The sequence below is a fragment of the Periophthalmus magnuspinnatus genome, chromosome 24 (genome assembly GCF_009829125.3).
Source record: "Periophthalmus magnuspinnatus isolate fPerMag1 chromosome 24, fPerMag1.2.pri, whole genome shotgun sequence".
In the NCBI taxonomy this organism is placed as follows: Eukaryota; Metazoa; Chordata; class Actinopteri; order Gobiiformes; family Gobiidae; genus Periophthalmus; species Periophthalmus magnuspinnatus.
Genome location: NC_047149.1, coordinates 14,384,417 through 14,406,582, shown reverse-complemented (window position 1 = coordinate 14,406,582; position 22,166 = coordinate 14,384,417). Strand labels below are relative to the sequence as shown.

Here is a 22,166-nt window from a genome sequence, read left to right as displayed (position 1 = left end):
GTAAGTCTAATAGATCCATGAGGGTCTACTTGGCTTCATACTTATGGCTTTTCTTAATTCCCTCAAATTTCACAGTTAATCACATTTGTAGAAAACTCCTGATCTGTACTGGACTAGAGGGTGACTAGTGAAGCTGCCACTGGCCGCTGCACTTCATCGCTCCACATGTGTTAAGGGCCCCTGGCTGCTCTGTGTAGAGCCCATAACACTGCCAACAACCCCAACAATATTAGGCATCATTTACATTAAGAATTCATGTCCGTGGGGAAATATTCAAATTAGCAATGTGATAAAAAGTGGACTGTGCTCAATGTAGTCCAGTTAATCCTCCTTGTTTTACTTTCACTCTTATTAAACTTATTAAAGTCAACATTTTAGTTTCATAAACTAAAAGAGCTGGTAATAGAGTGCAGAAGTAAGTATATTATTATGCACTTGGTCCATTCATGACTTATTCACACCTCTTTCACGACTCACATGTGGGTCAGTCATATTCTGAGGAATTTCTGTTGGTGTATTTTCTTTGTGTTCTTGTAATTGTAAAACACGTTTTTTTTTCTGTATTTTAGCTAAACAAATGACAAAATATTACCCTTATTACTGTTGGCGGCTATAAAATTGGTCAAAAATAAAGACACCTGGGACATTTCTTATATAAAACTGGGACTCAATGATTTTGGATACATTTTTTTGAATAAATCTGCTGGGACAGAGGACACAGGGCTCAAACCTGGGACTGACCCAGGTAAATAGGGATGTCTGGTCACCCCATACTCCTACCCCAGGAAGCACTAACCCCTTTATAGTCTTTTACATGCAGCCCAACTCTTCAATTAAAAAAAAAAAGGTGTCACAGTCATCTCCTCTTATATTTTACCTCTAAGATTTTCTATCAATTTGTATCGACATAGAAAACAAATAAAGGAATAGAGAAACAGAACAGTTTGTTTAAAAATGTTGAGTGTTTAATTAAGATTCAAAGCTTATACAAGATTTATTTTAAAAACATTCTCACTTCATTTTTACTAAAATAGTTCCTGAAAAGTTATTCTTAACCTTGGCTAAATTATGCTTTTCTCAAAACCATATTGCTTATAAAAGGCAATACAACCTGTGGCTTTATGATAGTAAAAAGCACATACTGTGATGTCTTATTGGAGGATGAAAAACTCACCTATCATCTGGCCGTATTGTGTGACAGTAGAAGTCGGAGCGGTTGATGAAGAAACCAGTCCTTTTAACCACATTTTCTGCGATCATACCCAGGCGGTCCAGAACGTTGCACAATTTACTGAAACAGACAGAAGAGAAAAATACAAATGTGCATACACCCAATGACACAATCTCATGTTCTCTTAAATTGAATCTCACTATTCTTGGGAAACAATTATCTTTTATTGTTATCTCTGTAATTAAATTAAACTGATCACACCCTATAATTGAAACATGGCATGGAGTTCCAGCATGTCAAATGAAAAAATATCTTGCCATATACAATGTGTTTGTGTGAATGCATTTTAGTATTTGATAGGCCCAGACCTCTTGGTGTAGCGGGCCATGTCCCATGCAATGTACTCAATGCAATGTTCTGGTGGAAGGAACTGATTTAGGTTAATCACGGCTGGGTAAAGCTCTTCACTCAGGATCTTCTCATGTTTCCTTTTTTCACGTTTCTATTAAAAAAACATAAACAATTACATTAAAGTAATTTTCTTTATTAAAAAGTCAACCATTAATTTTTCTAAATCCTGCCAGGGTACCATTAAAATTTGCATTACATCTTTGAATGTGAGTCACCAGGATGAATAAATAAAAGGTTACTAGGCCAAATGAGAAATGTCCCTTAATAGATTATGACACCAATCAAAAATGAAGTCTCACACTGATCTGGCTCACATTTGTAGGATTAATTAGGGCCATAGTTTATAATCATCTGAAATGTCAAGGAAACAAGGAAACAATTATACTAGTTTTTTAATATTACCATCATCAAAAACATTTGTTTTGAATTACACATTTTAGTGTTTTCCATATAATCCCAAATAAGTGCATGACTCTGGGCAAGGACCAGGGAAGAAGAAAATACTTGGAGAATACTGGATACTCAAGCATGTATGAATCACTCAAAATATAAAAACAGCTAATATTCCCAAAAGGTTCATTTGGTGTTCTACCTATTTGAAGAGATAGCTAATGATGAAGAAAACCATTATAAGATTACTGAAAGCTCAAAAAGTTGATGTTGCATAATATGTTCCTTTAATACTGTGGATATTTTTGAAACTCAACAAGTAATAATGATAGCATAGATAATTGAAACATACTAATAGCGTGTTCCTCTTGTGACCTCTCTTGCTCTTGAAATGATGTCATTTCCTATCCTCTCCTCCTATTCACTGATCACCCCCCAGGTGCTAAGAGGTTTCACCCCCAGGTGCTAAGAGGTCATTTACCAGCACAGAATTCAGTTAAAAGGACCTGGTGAAATTATCCATGCATTTTCTCCTCCATTTATACCAGTACCACACCACACAGTCTAGCACAACACTTTTCAGACCAACATAAAGATTCACTTGTCACATGCACATATAGCAACAATAGTGCAGCAACCAATGCACAAAATAATGCTGCATAAAACATGCAATGCATTTTATCCTGAAACCTGAATAGCCACAAAAAAGACAATTATTGTATTTATTGTACTTATTCTAGCATTTTAGAGTGCTACAACTAGAGTTATAAAACATAAATATGAAAATTTATACTAAAAACTAGTATCAAAATGAGATTATTTTAAACACAATAATGGACAATATTGGATCTTTCCTGAAAATCCCCAAGAGTTTCTAGATTCTAGTAATGTTTTGTGTTCTGTATACACTGATGGATAGACCTTTTTTTCATCTGGAAAAAAAAGGTAGGACATGTCCAGACCCATGCTGCTCCCCTGCAGTTAATAGATTATACAGTACACTTTATGTCTGTATAGACCAGCTATATGCTTTGTGTTAAATGCCACTTCTCTTCCTGTTAGGCTGAAAATGTGATGAGCAGGGGGTCCCCTCCCTCCTCTGTCCCCAGGGTTGGCCCTCCGTCACATGGACCAGGCTTGTGCAGATCACCGAGGTTTGGGATTGGTCACTGCTCTCTAAGCTTGCCTTGTGAGTGACAACGTGAGTGTAGAAGTTGGGCTGTGGTGTAGTTGGGCACCGAAGTGCGTCAGTGCATGTTTATGTATGAGACCACTAGCTCAAATGATAACATCTTTCATTCCTGTGTTTCCCTCTAGATGAGAGCAAGTATGTCAGGAAAATTTCTTAAAATAATCTTTCTTGAGCTTTCTTATTTAATCTACTTTTCCTGGTTCTGATACATATTGATAACAACAACATATTATTTTTTTGTTTTTATTTAGTGCACAGATAAATGTTTTAAATTGTCAGTGGCTAGAATTTTTTATGTCTTCTTTGTGTATACGGGTGAAGTAGTGTAGCGTCTATCAGTCATTCAAATCATTGCTGTAAAATGTGGCAGTTATACTTCAATTAAACGAGTTATCCATCTGAGTAGAGCAAGATTTACCTTAACTAAGTTGAGAATAATAATAGTTGAACCAAATCGCTGCAGCATCTGGTCAAAATGCAAGGCAGCTACATGGGCATATGGGTCAGCTTGGTCCACTACAAAAAACAAACATGTATTTAACTAGTAATATGCACATTTTGCAATTACAATAATTTGTAAGTACAGCAGTAAAAAAATTACATTGAAAAAAAAAAAAACTGAGTGTAGTGAATACGAGTGTAGTGAATAAGACGAGGAAGAACGGAACATTCTTTAAGTTCAAAGCAACCAAAAGAAAGTGCATAAGTCCGACATTGTCCTGTAAATAACAAATGGATGGAAAATGGATAACTTTGAACTTAAATTCACTCATCACAGCTTTCAGAGTCCATTTATTTGGCTTTTGATTTGCCTTCATGGACAGCCCACCCACCTGCTGAAAGTGCTGCCACTAAACAAATCCAAGACCGCAAGGGGTCGATTAGAAAAAGTGGGTCAGTGATGCATTGTTCGCTTTCCCACTCATTTTCACATTTTTTGGTTTTGTTTTTTTTCTACACTCTCAGCTTCTCCAGGATATAAATATTTTTTTAATTATAATTGAGTTTCATCTATGGAAAGCCCCTGGAAATGTAGCATCTTGTTTTCAAGGGGCGAATATAAAACTTATATCAGACACTTCTAGTGTCCAATGTGAAGTTGATAGGGTTAAGTTGTCAAGGTCATGTGGACACAATACAGGCAGCTTGAAAGGGTGACAAATTGGTGGATACATAGGTCAGAGTATTTGCAAAACTGCAACTACTGGTCAGTAAATCAAAAATGAGTAAGGAACAACAGTGGTAAAGCGACAAAGCGTGATAACCAGCTGTAATAGGTAATTGATGTGTCATAATTTTAATGGAGGGCAAGGAACTGTGAAGGAACTGCAAGGAACTCTTTATTGTTAAAATTTGCAAAAATAGCAATGAACAATTAAAAATATTATTCAAACTTATGATCCACAGATTCTGAACCATATAGTTATTTGGGAGTGGTGTTACCTTATCTAAGCAAATACAAGAAAATATGGTCAGTATTGAGACTGCTCAAGTACATTTTCTGTGTCAAGGCCTGTATTGTACTGTCGCAAAATTGTCTGATTGTAATGTCAGATGTAAAAAAGATGAAGCAAGGGGACCAAAATGTCATGTGAGGACAAATTAAAGGGAAAGCATTTATCAGGGGTGTAAGGTCTTGTGCTGTTTCACTGTTTCTGAAGTTAAAGGATATTCAGAAATGGGACCTGGCATGGAGGCATCCTGGCTTTACCTACATTTTTTTTGTGATCCAAATGATAAGGATGAAGGGTTTGAAAAGAAGCCATTATCTTTGGCAATGTGAAGTTATTTGTGATCACAGAAAGATGTGTTTCTATATCTTTGCATCGTAAACCTATTGTATAGAATGTATCGACTACCCACAGTGACATTGTATGCTTCAGAATTGCTAGCAGACCTTATTTGTCATGCGTTGCCTTAAGTGAGTATGGTCATATGAATTCAATTATCGCTAGCAAATGAAAAGAGCTTGCACATAATGTGTAATAATAATAATAATATGTGAAAGCGTGGGTGTTCTTACATCGTATAGGAGGTTTGGGCATCATGGTGGAGATGTCTTGTGACCAGTACAAGGGGACAGACCCTCGCACCTGCACATATGAGGAGTAACTTCCAGCAGTAAATGACATGACTGAGGCATCATGGACAATCTGCTCTGTCTCCACCTCATTTGCAACATCTCCCTACAGAAATAAAAATCAAGTCTTACACATGTACATGCATGAAGACGCAAGAGTTGGTTACATGTCACAATAAAAAGAGATCAAATAAGAGGCCGTCTGTCAAAATAAACACCCGACTGTCATTATCTCTCTCTGTCACTGCAGTCCTTCTGTGGGCCCTTTGTCCCAGCGTTACCCAGGCAACAACCAACCTCACAGTTGGCTCCTCTTTTCAGGAAACGGGTTCCTGCAAATTTACTGGAGCGTCTTGCAATGAGGGTGATGTGTACTGGATGACCATAAATCAAAAGCTCTGAAGTGCCAAGTTAAAGACAAATACAATTAAAAAGAATATATAAACAGAATAAAATAAACTTAAAAAGTCAGTAATATACATTTAATCATTTAATAGGACTGATGAGAGTTTGAAGCTTACAAAATGACATATTTGTCTCTTTATGTTACCCACTGGTGCACTGATTTTCACTAGAAAAAAGCTCAGTTTCCAGGAACTGGTCTGAATTCAAAGCACCCACACAGTGGGAAGAGTGGCAACAACAACATTGATGGCACTGCTGACTGGAAGTGTTGTTTCGCAGTTTAGAGAAAATTACAAGTAACACAAAAACACCTTTTTTGTTAAGACAATTTTTCTGCAATGACAAAATAAATGTAAAAAAAACAGCTAATGGAAGCAAAGTCGCTCTAATGTCATAAATCATCTCCAGTCCAGCCCAAGGCATCATGATCAGCAGCTCATGCATCAATAGTGTAAAACTTTTCAAGGGAATGAAAATTAATTATTAATGTAAATGAGGCACAGTGCAGAAAAAAAACTGATAACACCATAGTAATATATATTTTTTTCAATACAAAATACAAAAAAATAATAATTTAACACAGCAAGTCTCAAAATATCAACTTAATAATTGGCCCTAGACATTATATTTGTTACATGCAATTATAAGTTTCAAGTAGAGTACTGCCTCACAATTGGATATTAAAGCAACAAGACAAAACACTGTAGATGTTATGCATGTCAAACTGGAGTCAGAAAGGATACTGGACTGGCCACAGAAGCCGTGGATTATGTACATGAGCCAGTCCGGATGAACAATGTCCTTGATGCGCTCGAGCAGCTTGCCATTCCAAACGTACTTGTGGTACGGATCGTTCTGGACGCCGTAAACCACTGTGGCGGAAGAGCAGGGCACACATAAAACCAATGGATTACTTAACTGTCATCAGGCTCAATTAGATGCAAGTAATGGAAAGAGGTGAAGTGGCAAATTAGACCAACGTTAAAACAAAATGCTTTTTTTAAGTCTACTTATTTCATTTTAATTGTATTATTCTACCCCATCTTGTATTTAATGCTACACAAAAACAGGAAAAACATTAAAAAAGAAAAAAAATCAATTAAAAAGAAAACTATACTATACAAAACTATATACAACTATTTACACAAACTGTTCCACTGCTCGTTCATTGCTTCGATTAAATTACCTCAACTCCAATTTTTTCACATGCAGAATGTCCATCACTCTCCTCTACTTCAAGGTTTTCAATACAGGAGTTTTTTATTGCCACCACATTTTCAAAATTAGCTGGGCCCACATCACCAGTCAGTACATACTACACTGAACCATAGACTGAATATAGAAGATTTATGTGCTCTGAACACAGGTACCTTCTCTGAACACTTCCCTTCCCTTCCCTTGTCCTCCAGTAAACAGACTGGATGACTTGATTTTTATTTTGCTACAAAACCTCTAAATGGCTAGTTACAATTGTAAACATATAACTTTTAACCCTATATTCCACCGCACATGTCGTCATTAAAACATGTCCATGTCACAGTGTAGTCACCTCGACTAAGTGAAGTGAGAAAGTCTTCTAATCAATTCCTGCTCTACTCACCTTGCGTAGGCAGACCTTCATCTTCAAAGATATCAAGCAGTCCTGTTTGCTTTTTGTATGCAACTCATCATCAGAGGACACAGGCACGGATGACCACAGTTCATAAGGCCTTTGCAGTAAAGTCAAATTATACTGTAGAGAGTGGCTCAGGTCATAGCTGTAGCTGCAAGTACACAGGACACATGACAGAAATTTTTTTTAAAATAAACAAAACACCTTTTCCAATGCCACTGATGTAACAAAGTAGGAAGTCAAGCTCCAACAAATGGCAATGTGTTTAACAGTAGACTGGCATTTTTTTAAATTTTTTTTTTAATATATGTTTTTTAAATTACCTGAAGTAGAAGTTGCTAGAAAGATCCACATTCTGGAAGATTCGCACATATCTAAAAGGCAAAATAAAATTATATATTATATATATAATATATATATATATATATATATATATATATTATATAATATATCTAATTTTTTTGCCTTTAGATATGTGCGAATCTTCCAGAATGTGGATCTTTCTAGCAACTTCTACTTCAGGTAATTTAAAAAACATATATTAAAAAAAAATTTAAAAAAATGCCAGTCTACTGTTAAACACATTGCCATTTGTTGGAGCTTGACTTCCTACTTTGTTACATCAGTGGCATTGGAAAAGGTGTTTTGTTTATTTTAAAAAAAATTTCTGTCATGTGTCCTGTGTACTTGCAGCTACAGCTATGACCTGAGCCACTCTCTACAGTATAATTTGACTTTACTGCAAAGGCCTTATGAACTGTGGTCATCCGTGCCTGTGTCCTCTGATGATGAGTTGCATACAAAAAGCAAACAGGACTGCTTTGATATCTTTGAAGATGAAGGTCTGCCTACGCAAGGTGAGTAGAGCAGGAATTGATTAGAAGACTTTCTCACTTCACTTTAGTCGAGGTGACTACACTGTGACATGGACATGTTTTAATGACGACATGTGCGGTGGAATATAGGGTTAAAAGTTATATGTTTACAATTGTAACTAGCCATTTAGAGGTTTTGTAGCAAAATAAAATCAAGTCATCAGTCTGTTTACTGGAGGACAAGGGAAGGGAAGGGAAGTGTTCAGAGAAGGGTACCTGTTGTTCAGAGCACATAAATCTTCTATATTCAGTCTATGGTTCAGTGTAGTATGTACTGGACTGGTGATGTGGGCCCAGCTAATTTTGAAAATGTGGTGGCAATAAAAAACTCCTGTATTGAAAACCTTGAAGTAGAGGAGAGTGATGGACATTCTGCATGTGAAAAAATTGGAGTTGAGGTAATTTTAATCGAAGCAATGAACGAGCAGTGGAACAGTTTGTGTAATAGTTTGTATATAGTTTTGTATAGTATAGTTTTCTTTTTAATTGATTTTTTTTTCTTTTTTTAATGTTTTTCCTGTTTTTGTGTAGCATTAAAATACAAGATGGGGTAGAATAATACAATTAAAATGAAATAAGTAGACTTAAAAAAAGCATTTTGTTTTTAACGTTGGTCTAATTTGCCACTTCACCTCTTTCCATTACTTGCATCTAATTGAGCCTGATGACAGTTAAGTAATCCATTGGTTTTATGTGTGCCCTGCTCTTCCGCCACAGTGGTTTACGGCGTCCAGAACGATCCGTACCACAAGTACGTTTGGAATGGCAAGCTGCTCGAGCGCATCAAGGACATTGTTCATCCGGACTGGCTCATGTACATAATCCACGGCTTCTGTGGCCAGTCCAGTAATCCTTTCTGACTCCAGTTTGACATGCATAACATCTACAGTGTTTTGTCTTGTTGCTTTAATATCCAATTGTGAGGCAGTACTCTACTTGAAACTTATAATTGCATGTAACAAATATAATGTCTAGGGCCAATTATTAAGTTGATATTTTGAGACTTGCTGTGTTAAATTATTATTTTTTTGTATTTTGTATTGAAAAAATATATATTACTATGGTGTTATCAGTTTTTTTCTGCCACTGTGCCTCATTTACATTAATAATTAATTTTCATTCCCTTGAAAAGTTTTTACACTATTGATGCATGAGCTGCTGATCATGATGCCTTGGGCTGGACTGGAGATGATTTATGACATTAGAGCGACTTTGCTTCCATTAGCTGTTTTTTTTACATTTATTTTGTCCATTGCAGAAAAATTGTCTTAACAAAAAAGGTGTTTTTGTGTACTTGTAATTTTCTCTAAACTGCGAAACAACACTTCCAGTCAGCAGTGCCAATCAATGTTGTTGTTGCCACTCTTCCCACTGTGTGGGTGCTTTGGAATTCAGACAGTTCCTGGAAACTGAGCTTTTTTTCTAGTGAAAATCAGTGCACCAGTGGGTAACATAAAGAGACAAATATGTCATTTTGTAAGCTTCAAACTCTCATCAGTCCTATTAAATGATTAAATGTATATTACTGACTTTTTAAGTTTATTTATTCTGTTTATATATTCTTTTTAATTGTATTTGTCTTTAACTTGCACTTCAGAGCTTTTGATTTATGGTCATCCAGTACACATCACCCTCATTGCAAGACGCTCCAGTAAATTGCAGGAACCCGTTTCCTGAAAGAGGAGCCAACTGTGAGGTTGGTTGTTGCCTGGGTAACGCTGGGACAAAGGGCCCACAGAAGGACTGCAGTGACAGAGAGAGATAATGAACAGTCGGGTGTTTATTTTGGACAGACGGCCTCTTATTTGATCTCTTTTTATTGTGACATGTAACCAACTCTTGCGTCTTCATGCATGTAACATGTGTAAGACTTGATTTTTATTTCTGTAGGGAGATGTTGCAAATGAGGTGGAGACAGAGCAGATTGTCCATGATGCCTCAGTCATGTCATTTACGCTGGAAGGTACTCCTCATATGTGCAGGTGCCGAGGGTCTGTCCCCTGTACTGGTCACAAGACATCTCCACCATGATGCCCAACCTCCTATACGATGTAAGAACACCCACGCTTTCACATATTATTATTATTATTACACATTATGTGCAAGCTCTTTTCATTTGCTAGCGATAATTGAATTCATATGACCATACTCACTTAGGCAACACATGACAAATAAGGTCTGCTAGCAATTCTGAAGCATACAATGTCACTGTGGGTAGTCGATACATTCTATACAATAGGTTTACGATGCAAAGATATAGAAACACATCTTTCTGTGATCACAAATAACTTCACATTGCCAAAGATAATGGCTTCTTTTCAAACCCTTCATCCTTATCATTTGGATCACAAAAAAAATGTAGTAAAGCAGGATGCCTCCATGCCAGGTCCCATTTCTGAATATCCTTTAACTTCAGAAACAGTGAAACAGCACAAGACCTTACACCCCTGATAAATGCTTTCCCTTTAATTTGTCCTCACATGACATTTTGGTCCCCTTGCTTCATCTTTTTTACATCTGGACATTACAATCAGACAATTTTGCGACAGTACAATACAGGCCTTGACACAGAAAATGTACTTGAGCAGTCTCAATACTGACCATATTTTCTTGTATTTGCTTAGATAAGGTAACACCACTCCCAAATAACTATATGGTTCAGAATCTGTGGATCATAAGTTTGAATAATATTTTTAATTGTTCATTGCTATTTTTGCAAATTTTAACAATAAAGAGTTCCTTGCAGTTCCTTCACAGTTCCTTGCCCTCCATTAAAATTATGACACCATCAATTACCTATTACAGCTGGTTATCACGCTTTGTCGCTTTACCACTGTTGTTCCTTACTCATTTTTGATTTACTGACCAGTAGTTGCAGTTTTGCAAATACTCTGACCTATGTATCCACCAATTTGTCACCCTTTCAAGCTGCCTGTATTGTGTCCACATGACCTTGACAACTTAACCCTATCAACTTCACATTGGACACTAGAAGTGTCTGATATAAGTTTTATATTCGCCCCTTGAAAACAAGATGCTACATTTCCAGGGGCTTTCCATAGATGAAACTCAATTATAATTAAAAAAATATTTATATCCTGGAGAAGCTGAGAGTGTAGAAAAAAAACAAAACCAAAAAATGTGAAATGAGTGGGAAAGCGAACAATGCATCACTGACCCACTTTTTCTAATCGACCCCTTGCGGTCTTGGATTTGTTTAGTGCAGCACTTTCAGCAGGTGGGTGGGCTGTCCATGAAGGCAAATCAAAAGCCAAATAAATGGACTCTGAAAGCTGTGATGAGTGAATTTAAGTTCAAAGTTATCCATTTTCCATCCATTTGTTATTTACAGGACAATGTCGGACTTATGCACTTTCTTTTGGTTGCTTTGAACTTAAAGAATGTTCCGTTCTTCCTCGTCTTATTCACTACACTCGTATTCACTACACTCAGTTTTTTTTTTTGTTCAATGTAATTTTTTACTGCTGTACTTAACAAATTATTGTAATTGCAAAATGTGCATATACTAGTTAAATACATGTTTGTTTTTTGTAGTGGACCAAGCTGACCCATATGCCCATGTAGCTGCCTTGCATTTTGACCAGATGCTGCAGCGATTTGGTTCACCTATTATTATTCTCAACTTAGTTAAGGTAAATCTTGCTCTACTCAGATGGATAACTCGTTTAATTGAAGTATAACTGCCACATTTTACAGCAATGATTTGAATGACTGGATAGACGCTACACTACTTCACCCGTATACACAAAGAAGACATAAAAAATTCTAGCCACTGACAATTAAAACATTTATCTGTGCACTAAATAAAAACAAAAAAATAATATGTTGTTGTTATCAATATGTATCAGAACCAGGAAAAGTAGATTAAATAAGAAAGCTCAAGAAAGATTATTTTAAGAAATTTTCCTGACATACTTGCTCTCATCTAGAGGGAAACACAGGAATGAAAGATGTTATCATTTGAGCTAGTGGTCTCATACATAAACATGCACTGACGCACTTCGGTGCCCAACTACACCACAGCCCAACTTCTACACTCACGTTGTCACTCACAAGGCAAGCTTAGAGAGCAGTGACCAATCCCAAACCTCGGTGATCTGCACAAGCCTGGTCCATGTGGACGGAGGGCCAACCCTGGGGACAGAGGAGGGAGGGGACCCCCCTGCTCATCACATTTTCAGCCTAACAGGAAGAGAAGTGGCATTTAACACAAAGCATATAGCTGGTCTATACAGACATAAAGTGTACTGTATAATCTATTAACTGCAGGGGAGCAGCTATGGTCTGGACATGTCCTACTTTTTTTTTCCAGATGAAAAAAAGGTCTATCCATCAGTGTATACAGAACACAAAACATTACTAGAATCTAGAAACTCTTGGGGATTTTCAGGAAAGATCCAATATTGTCCATTATTGTGTTTAAAATAATCTCATTTTGATACTAGTTTTTAGTATAAATTTTCATATTTATGTTTTATAACTCTAGTTGTAGCACTCTAAAATGCTAGAATAAGTACAATAAATACAATAATTGTCTTTTTTGTGGCTATTCAGGTTTCAGGATAAAATGCATTGCATGTTTTATGCAGCATTATTTGTGCATTGGTTTGCTGCACTATTGTTGCTATATGTGCATGTGACAAGTGAATCTTTTATGTTGGTCTGAAAAGTGTTGTGCTAGACTGTGTGGTGTGGTACTGGTATAAATGGAGGAGAAAATGCATGGATAATTTCACCAGGTCCTTTTAACTGAATTCTGTGCTGGTAAATGACCTCTTAGCACCTGGGGGGTGAAACCTCTTAGCACCTGGGGGGTGATCAGTGAATAGGAGGAGAGGATAGGAAATGACATCATTTCAAGAGCAAGAGAGGTCACAAGAGGAACACGCTATTAGTATGTTTCAATTATCTATGCTATCATTATTACTTGTTGAGTTTCAAAAATATCCACAGTATTAAAGGAGACATATTATGCAACATCAACTTTTTGAGCTTTCAGTAATCTTATAATGGTTTTCTTTCATCATTAGCTATCTCTTCAAATAGGTAGAACACCAAATGAACCTTTTGGGAATATTAGCTGTTTTTATATTTTGAGTGATTCATACATGCTTGAGTAATCCAGTATTCTCCAGTATTTTCTTCTTCCCTGGTCCTTGCCCAGAGTCATGCACTTATTTGGGATTATATGGAAAACACTAAAATGTGTAATTCAAAACAAATGTTTTGATGATGGTAATATTAAAAACTAGTATAATTGTTTCCTTGTTTCCTTTGACATTTTCAGATGATTATAAACTATGGCCCTAATTAATCCTACAAATGTGAGCCAGATTCAGTGTGAGACTTCATTTTTGATTGGTGTCATAATCTATTAAGGGACATTTCTCATTTGGCCTAGTAACCTTTTATTTATTCATCCTGGTGACTCACATTCAAAGATGTAATGCAAATTTTAATGGTACCCTGGCAGGATTTAGAAAAATTAATGGTTGACTTTTTAATAAAGAAAATTACTTTAATGTAATTGTTTATGTTTTTTTAATAGAAACGTGAAAAAAGGAAACATGAGAAGATCCTGAGTGAAGAGCTTTACCCAGCCGTGATTAACCTAAACCAGTTCCTTCCACCAGAACATTGCATTGAGTACATTGCATGGGACATGGCCCGCTACACCAAGAGGTCTGGGCCTATCAAATACTAAAATGCATTCACACAAACACATTGTATATGGCAAGATATTTTTTCATTTGACATGCTGGAACTCCATGCCATGTTTCAATTATAGGGTGTGATCAGTTTAATTTAATTACAGAGATAACAATAAAAGATAATTGTTTCCCAAGAATAGTGAGATTCAATTTAAGAGAACATGAGATTGTGTCATTGGGTGTATGCACATTTGTATTTTTCTCTTCTGTCTGTTTCAGTAATTGTGCAACGTTCTGGACCGCCTGGGTATGATCGCAGAAAATGTGGTTAAAAGGACTGGTTTCTTCATCAACCGCTCCGACTTCTACTGTCACACAATACGGCCAGATGATAGGTGAGTTTTTCATCCTCCAATAAGACATCACAGTATGTGCTTTTTTACTATCATAAAGCCACAGGTTGTATTGCCTTTTATAAGCAATATGGTTTTGAGAAAAGCATAATTTAGCCAAGGTTAAGAATAACTTTTCAGGAACTATTTTAGTAAAAATGAAGTGAGAATGTTTTTAAAATAAATCTTGTATAAGCTTTGAATCTTAATTAAACACTCAACATTTTTAAACAAACTGTTCTGTTTCTCTATTCCTTTATTTGTTTTCTATGTCGATACAAATTGATAGAAAATCTTAGAGGTAAAATATAAGAGGAGATGACTGTGACACCTTTTTTTTTTTTAATTGAAGAGTTGGGCTGCATGTAAAGACTATAAAGGGGTTAGTGCTTCCTGGGGTAGGAGTATGGGGTGACCAGACATCCCTATTTACCTGGGTCAGTCCCAGGTTTGAGCCCTGTGTCCTCTGTCCCAGCAGATTTATTCAAAAAAATGTATCCAAATCATTGAGTCCCAGTTTTATATAAGAAATGTCCCAGGTGTCTTTATTTTTGACCAATTTTATAGCCGCCAACAGTAATAAGGGTAATATTTTGTCATTTGTTTAGCTAAAATACAGAAAAAAAACGTGTTTTACAATTACAAGAACACAAAGAAAATACACCAACAGAAATTCCTCAGAATATGACTGACCCACATGTGAGTCGTGAAAGAGGTGTGAATAAGTCATGAATGGACCAAGTGCATAATAATATACTTACTTCTGCACTCTATTACCAGCTCTTTTAGTTTATGAAACTAAAATGTTGACTTTAATAAGTTTAATAAGAGTGAAAGTAAAAACAAGGAGGATTAACTGGACTACATTGAGCACAGTCCACTTTTTATCACATTGCTAATTTGAATATTCCCCACGGACATGAATTCTTAATGTAAATGATGCCTAATATTGTTGGGGTTGTTGGCAGTGTTATGGGCTCTACACAGAGCAGCCAGGGGCCCTTAACACATGTGGAGCGATGAAGTGCAGCGGCCAGTGGCAGCTTCACTAGTCACCCTCTAGTCCAGTACAGATCAGGAGTTTTCTACAAATGTGATTAACTGTGAAATTTGAGGGAATTAAGAAAAGCCATAAGTATGAAGCCAAGTAGACCTCATGGATCTATTAGACTTACGACATTTTTGCAGAGTAATTGACTGATTAATGTTAACTCTACTTTGCACCAAAAGTAAAAAGACGATTCTGGGTCAGAAAAGCAGCGACTTTCTTTGACAGCGCACTGAGCTGAGGTGCGTACTTTCACGAAACTACACTGAGGACATATCAAAGAACCCTCACTGTAGTGTTGGCGACAGCGACAAAAGTTTAAAAAGTTTTGACTTTCAGGTTTGGGTTACAGACCTGCACGAGCACTACATTTCTCACGGGCACTACATTCTCTGAGGCTGAGAGAGAGAGGCGAGTTTCTTTTGTCGCACACGTCCCATTGGAAATGCACAGAGAAGCAGCGACATCACTCCCTGTGTGTCGAGCCCATTATGCTAATAAGCTGAGCAGATTGGTGCCCATGTACTTAAAGCATTGCTCCTCTGTCCTCTGTCTACTTGGCTTTCAGCCAGCGTTTCTCCTTGTTATGTAATATGATTGCCCAGCTGTGGCAAGTATTTATTAGTTTAATATGCATTACCTAAAGCTTTCTGGCTTTGTGTGTGCGCAAACACAAACACACACACACACACAAACTTAACACACTTTTAATCAAGCCAGCCTTATTGTTTTCCATTGGGCTTACATGTGCTCTTGAACCAAACAGCTGGCCAGTCTTTGTTAGATGTTGCTTGTTAGAATGAATAATAATTGGCTTGTCTCTTATTACATTGCAACATTGAAATATATGTCCTATGGAGTCACAGAGTTTATATAACAGTAAAAGATGGACAGTAGGTGACAACAAATCTACCTTGTTATCACATTGCAATATTTATTGATTGGTTTTTGCTGACATATATTTGCTAATTTGGTATGTGTCATTTGCATATCAGCACATTTAGATTAGTATTTCAAGTGCCTATTTTAAACCATGTAAATCATGTTTTTCAGGTGGGAAGATGTAGGTGGACATATCACCTCCAGTGGACGATTACAGGTATTTAAACATTCTATATACTGTTCATTATACTCTTATAATGCACAGTATGTATATATATATATATATATATATATATATATATATATATATATATGCATATACAGTATGTATGTATATATGTATACACACAAACACACACACGCAAACAAGAATTTGAGGTCATCATAAGCTGAGATGGAGGGACCTGTATAGATTTATGGGAGAATGAGAGATACACTGTTTTTGAATGCCATCCATCCATCTTCTTCCACTTATCCGGAACCGGGTCCCGGGGGCAGGAGGGACTCCCAGACTTCCCTCACCCTGGACACGTCCTCCAGCTCCTCCGGTGGGACTCCAAGCAGTTCCCAAGCCAGCCGAGAGACATAATCCCTCCAGCGTGTCCTGGGTCTCCCCGGGGTCTCCCCAGGGAGGCGTCCAGGGGGCATCTGGAACAGATGCCCGAGCCACCTCAGGTGGCTCCGCTCGACGTGGAGGAGCAGCAGCTCCACTCTGAGCTCCTCCAGTGTGACCGAGCTCCTCACCGTCCAGCCACCCTGCTGAGGAAACACATTTCGGCTGCTTGTATCCGCGATCTTTTCGGTCATCCTTTCGGTCATTACCCAAAGCTTATGACCACATGTGAGGGTAGGAAAGTAGATTGACTGATAAATCAAGAGCTTTGTCTTTTGACTCAGCTCCTTCTTTACCACAACAGACCGATACAGCGACCGCATCACTGCAGACACCGCACTGATCCACCTCTCTAATCTCACTCTCCATTCGTCTCTCACTCATGAAGAAGATCCCGAGATACTTGAACTCCTCCACTTGGGACAAAGACTCCCCCAGCCACCTGAAGACGGCAAGCCACCTTTTTCCGGTTGAGAACCATGGCCTCGAATGCCTACTCCAGATGCACATGCAGACTGGTTGGGCAAACTCCCATGACGGCATCCCTTACTTCCAGTGTCCACAACTGGGTTTGGGGGTTGCTGCCGCAACAAGCACCGCAGACCTTACGACCACAGCTATGAGCAGCCACATCGACAATAGAGGCAGAGAACATGGCCCACTTGGAATCCAGTTCCCCAGCCTCCCCTGGGATCAGCGAGAAGCTCTCTCGGAGGTGCGAGTTGAAAACCCCCCCTGACAGGGGGCTCTGCCAGATGTCCCAACAGACCCTCACAGTACATTTGGGCCTGCCAGGTCTGTCCGGTTTCCTCCTCCGCCAGCGGATCCAACTCACCACCAGGTGGTGATCGGTTGACATCTCTGCCCCTCTCTTCACCCGAGTATCCAAGACACACGACAGCAAATTAGATCATCAAACTCCAACCTAGGGTGTTCTGATGCCATGTGCACTGATGGACACCCTTGTGCTCGAACATGGTGTTCGTTATGGACAAACTGTGGCTAGCATAGAAGTCCAATAACAGAACACCACTCGGATTCAGATCAAGGAGGCCGTTCTTCCCTATCACTCCCCTCCAGGTGTCAGTGTCGTTGCCCACGTGGTCATTGAAGTCCCCCAGGACACCGAGGTGAACTCCAACACTAGGCAACTGAGTTGTGGGGCAATAAGCAAGCCCACACCAGCTCGCCGCCTCTCCTCGCAGGCAATGCCAGAGAAATGGAGAGTCCAGCCCCTCTCAAGGAGTTGGGTTCCAGACCCCAAGTTGTGCATAGAGGTGAGGCTGACTATATCTACCCAGTAATGTTCAACCTCCCGCACAAGCTCAGGCTCCCTTCCCCCCGAGAGTGGTGACATTCCATGTCACCTGAGCCAGTTTCGACTTCGACCGCCTCCCAGATCTCCTTGCACCAGCCAACGGCCCTACAAACGTTGAAACAGATTATTACAGAAACAGAAGCTTAATTTCACTTTAGTTTGATTCAACTGAGAGAACAATCATGAGGACTATTACATATAGAAATCCACCTGTTTTTTTGTTGGTTTTTTTTTAGAATATTATTACTTTTTAGACAGGGGTGCTGCGGACTAATTGTGTGGACTGCCTGGATCGGACCAACACGGCACAGTTTATGGTGGGAAAGTGCGCTCTGGCTTATCAGCTTTACGCACTCGGAATGATTGACAAACCCAAACTCCAATTTGATACTGATTGTGTTAGGTAAGATGAATTAAGATTTGTATGTCTATTTTTTATATTAATTGATATTTGAACTCTTATATCTTGTGTGCATTTTTATGTCCCTAGGTTGTTTGAGGAGTTGTACGAGGACCATGGAGACACTCTTTCTCTGCAGTATGGTGGGTCCCAACTAGTTCACAGAGTGAAAACGTACCGTAAGATCGCCCCCTGGACTCAACACTCCAAAGACATCATGCAGACGCTGTCCAGATACTACAGTAATGCTTTCTCAGGTAAGTTACTGAAATGAAAGTGTTCCACAATGTAGTCTAAACACAATAATAGAAAGTTACTGACCCTCTAGCATTCTGTGATTTTACACTTCTCAGAATATATGGTCATGGATAAAATCATTTATCATCATTAAATATAAGCAAGTGCATTTTATTTATTCAGCCCTTTTCACCCATCAAAGTCACACACAAAACACAGTTTAGCAATGCAATATAGAAAAATACAATATGGTATAACCCTGAGTCATTTAGCTTTTTCATTAGCATTGTTTTTCAACAAACATTGCCTTACCTGAATCTTCTTTTTTGGCTATCATTGCCTGTATATTCTGTATGTTTTGAGTGAAGTACTTGATTTGAAATATTATAGATTATTATAGTTTGTTCGAAGATTAAAATAGATTGTTTTGATATGACACAATTGGCTCCGTGGCATTAGAAGTAAGGTTATTATTTTGTGTGTGTGAGATGGAAAAATAAAGCCATGCTACTTGACGTAGATAGCTGGTTACGTTGCTGTTGCTTGCTTAATAGTCCCTTCTTTATTCAACCTCATAAACAAGTCTTTGAATCACTGCAAATTGTGGTGCACTCCTCCTGTACTGATGATTACACTGAAAACCATGGGCACCAACATTAAAATGCAATAATAACCAAGTGATCTGCTAAACTTGTGCTGGACCTAGAGAATATTGCGGTGGCTGCTGCTCTATTATTTCCGTTGATTTGATGACTCCACCAAATCTTAAAATTCACCTACGTTTACACCATTTTATTTGTCAACCTGCCCCTCATAAGGGCAGAGTCATTTTTATCATTAACTGCTAAATTATTATTTTAACAATGTTCTGCCAGACTATACTGTATTTGTAAGCTTAGTCATTCTTAAAATTATGAGATTTGGAGGAAATTGGTATCTAAATCTGTCAGCTATGTTTTTTCAATCCTTCTTCAAGCTGTCTGCTCTAAATGTGTTAATTTTCAGTTTTAAAAGATGGCAAGTCTAAGTTTTCCCACCATTTTAATGGCTACAAAGTTTTTTTTTTCTGTACTGAAAACATGGATAATATCTGCTTCAGTCAAATAAAAATGGAACTAATTATTTTTTATTTTGACAGCTGTTTTCATATTATAGATGTATACTCTCTCTTTTTTTGTCCTTCATTCCACGTGTTGAGACCATATGTGTTGGTCTCCCACTCTAAAGCATATGGCACTCCTCATATTCAGTGATTCTCTTAGAATTATTTTGTGAATGGGCTTTAATGGAGCTCAGTCATTTCCAATTATCTAATCATAGTCTTGAGGATGTGAGCACGTGGCTTCACAACGGCTGGATTAAATGGCTCTGAACAGGGCAATGGAGAAACACGTGCCACTTGCTGAGCACACTGAAACAGCTTATCTCCTCGCACTCGCTAAAACACAGCATGGCACCAGACACTGGGCTCCTACATTTACATACAAGTGTGCACTACTTGTTCCTATGCCATTTTAATTTGGTATTTGTTTTTATCTTATGTCATATATAGTTGCTGTTAAATATTTTGGCCAGGTGTAATTGTCAGTTCAATTAAAAACAAACTAACAAAAAACTATTTAACCCATAACAATAACAGATTTGCCTAACCAGTCAGTCCCTACCTCATTCTGTTGAAGGGACATCTTGAAAACATCTCTAGATGTCCAGAATTCTCAGAAACATTCAGAACAAAATATATAACTTCTTTTACCTGAGATAATAGCAGTTTAGTGTTTCACTTGTTGATTCTGCAGAAATTCATGCTTTTTCTTAGCACTCTAAGTAATTTCCCCCCTCCTCCTTTTTTTTTTACATATAAGCTGCCATGTTTGCTTTGACACAAACTGACCATGCGTCTCCCTGATTGGTTAATCTGCCTGTCAATCACACCCCACTGAATCTGAGAGACAGGATACAGACCCACTCATCTTTGTATAGTTTTGTCAAAGCATTTGGCTCTGGTTGGCCAGTAAATAACAGATAACAATAATATGAGACTAAACACTTAAACTTAGCACACATTTCAAATAGAGCTGTTAAACTGGGCAGTACCTGGAGGACTAAAGAGAAGAGTGCGGGGAAAGGAGGGAGAGGTTATAATCAGTGTGACTGTATCCACACTTAAAGCTCCACCCTTGCAGCTAGCTATTTGTAATTAGAAATGCCTGGCTTTAATAAAGGCAGCTCTGTTTGATGTCACAGAGCCCTTGAAACTGCAGTGGACACTGTAGGCAGCACACACTCTGCAAATATACAAAGTTTGCACTAAAATTGCCAAAAGGTCTACTGGTACTAGTCAGGTTTTTGCTATTTTTGTGCAATCACAGCAAGTTGATTTGCTGTGTTCATGGTCTAAAACCTCCAGGGGTGGAATTCTGGCTTCTAACTTGCATTCTATGTGCTAGTTGGAAGCCTGAATACATTGAGAGGGTTGCTCAAGTGGTATCTGAGTTGATGTAAAACCCTTGCCTTATCAAAGATTAGAAATCATCAATAATTGACAGGACAGGTCGTAAACCAGGAGCTGAAGAATGGATCAGAGAACAGTTGAGGACTAATGTTTGATATGCATGAATTGAGATGGTTTAGACATGTTCAAAGAAGAGATAGAGAATATATTGGTTAAAGATGCTACATCCAGAACTGCCTGACAAGAGGTTTATAGGAAATTCAAATTAAATATTTTAATGGCTGTCGTAAAAATGCTATTTTTAATTCAGGTATAATGTTTCATTTTCACCCCCTAGATGCAGACAGACAGGATGCCATCAACTTGTTCCTTTCAAGTGTACCAGCCAGCAGAATCCAAGCCACACCTATGGGAGCTGCCCACAGACTTCTATCTGCACCAGAGCAGCACCATGACCCTCCTCAAGACAGACACAGGTACTTCCAAGTGTCTTCATTTCTGACACACATTTCCCTCTATTATCCCTTTCAGCTTTTATGCTTATTATAATAGAGTTCTCACATTTGCATGTCCAGATTGTTCTTCTTACATAAATCTAGACCCACTTATTAATTTACAAGCAGCATGTCATACTTTTGTCCTCTATTTCAAATATGTAGCAATTCAGCCTATCTATTACACTAATTCTGACATAAGGGCTTAGGTGATACACAGTAACTGCTCCGGCAGTGACAATAATGTATGTAGGTTATAGAGAGTGGGATTTGACTATGAAAGGAGCTGATCTACATGTGCCTGTCTTTTATTATAGCTACACACTGTGGTGGACACAAGGTGTTCTGTCCTGTCTTCCTGTACCGTTCGATGAAGGTAATGTATTTAAATAAGTCTGATGGTATCTAATGAAATCAGTTGTATCTTATGCTAATCTAGTTGCTAATCACTGTTTGTTTTTTTGTTAACCACAGTCCATGCTTAGCCAGCCATATCTTATTATTTCTCCAAAAATCCTTTTC

The 22,166-nt window shown here is 38.0% G+C and overlaps 1 protein-coding gene across 1 annotated transcript in view; it reads left to right on the top strand.

The window, feature by feature from the left end:
- fig4a (FIG4 phosphoinositide 5-phosphatase a) overlaps positions 1–22,166 on the top strand; it is a 49,441-nt gene that overhangs the window by 7,143 nt on the left and 20,132 nt on the right. The window contains 14 exon segments of the mRNA XM_055232407.1: positions 7,733–7,783; positions 7,955–8,118; positions 8,854–8,982; positions 9,734–9,797; positions 9,799–9,832; positions 10,027–10,090; positions 10,093–10,170; positions 10,173–10,187; positions 11,692–11,789; positions 13,706–13,839; positions 14,093–14,203; positions 16,302–16,347; positions 18,316–18,464; positions 18,552–18,718. Coding sequence (XP_055088382.1) covers positions 7,733–7,783; positions 7,955–8,118; positions 8,854–8,982; positions 9,734–9,797; positions 9,799–9,832; positions 10,027–10,090; positions 10,093–10,170; positions 10,173–10,187; positions 11,692–11,789; positions 13,706–13,839; positions 14,093–14,203; positions 16,302–16,347; positions 18,316–18,464; positions 18,552–18,718 — 1,304 coding nt within the window.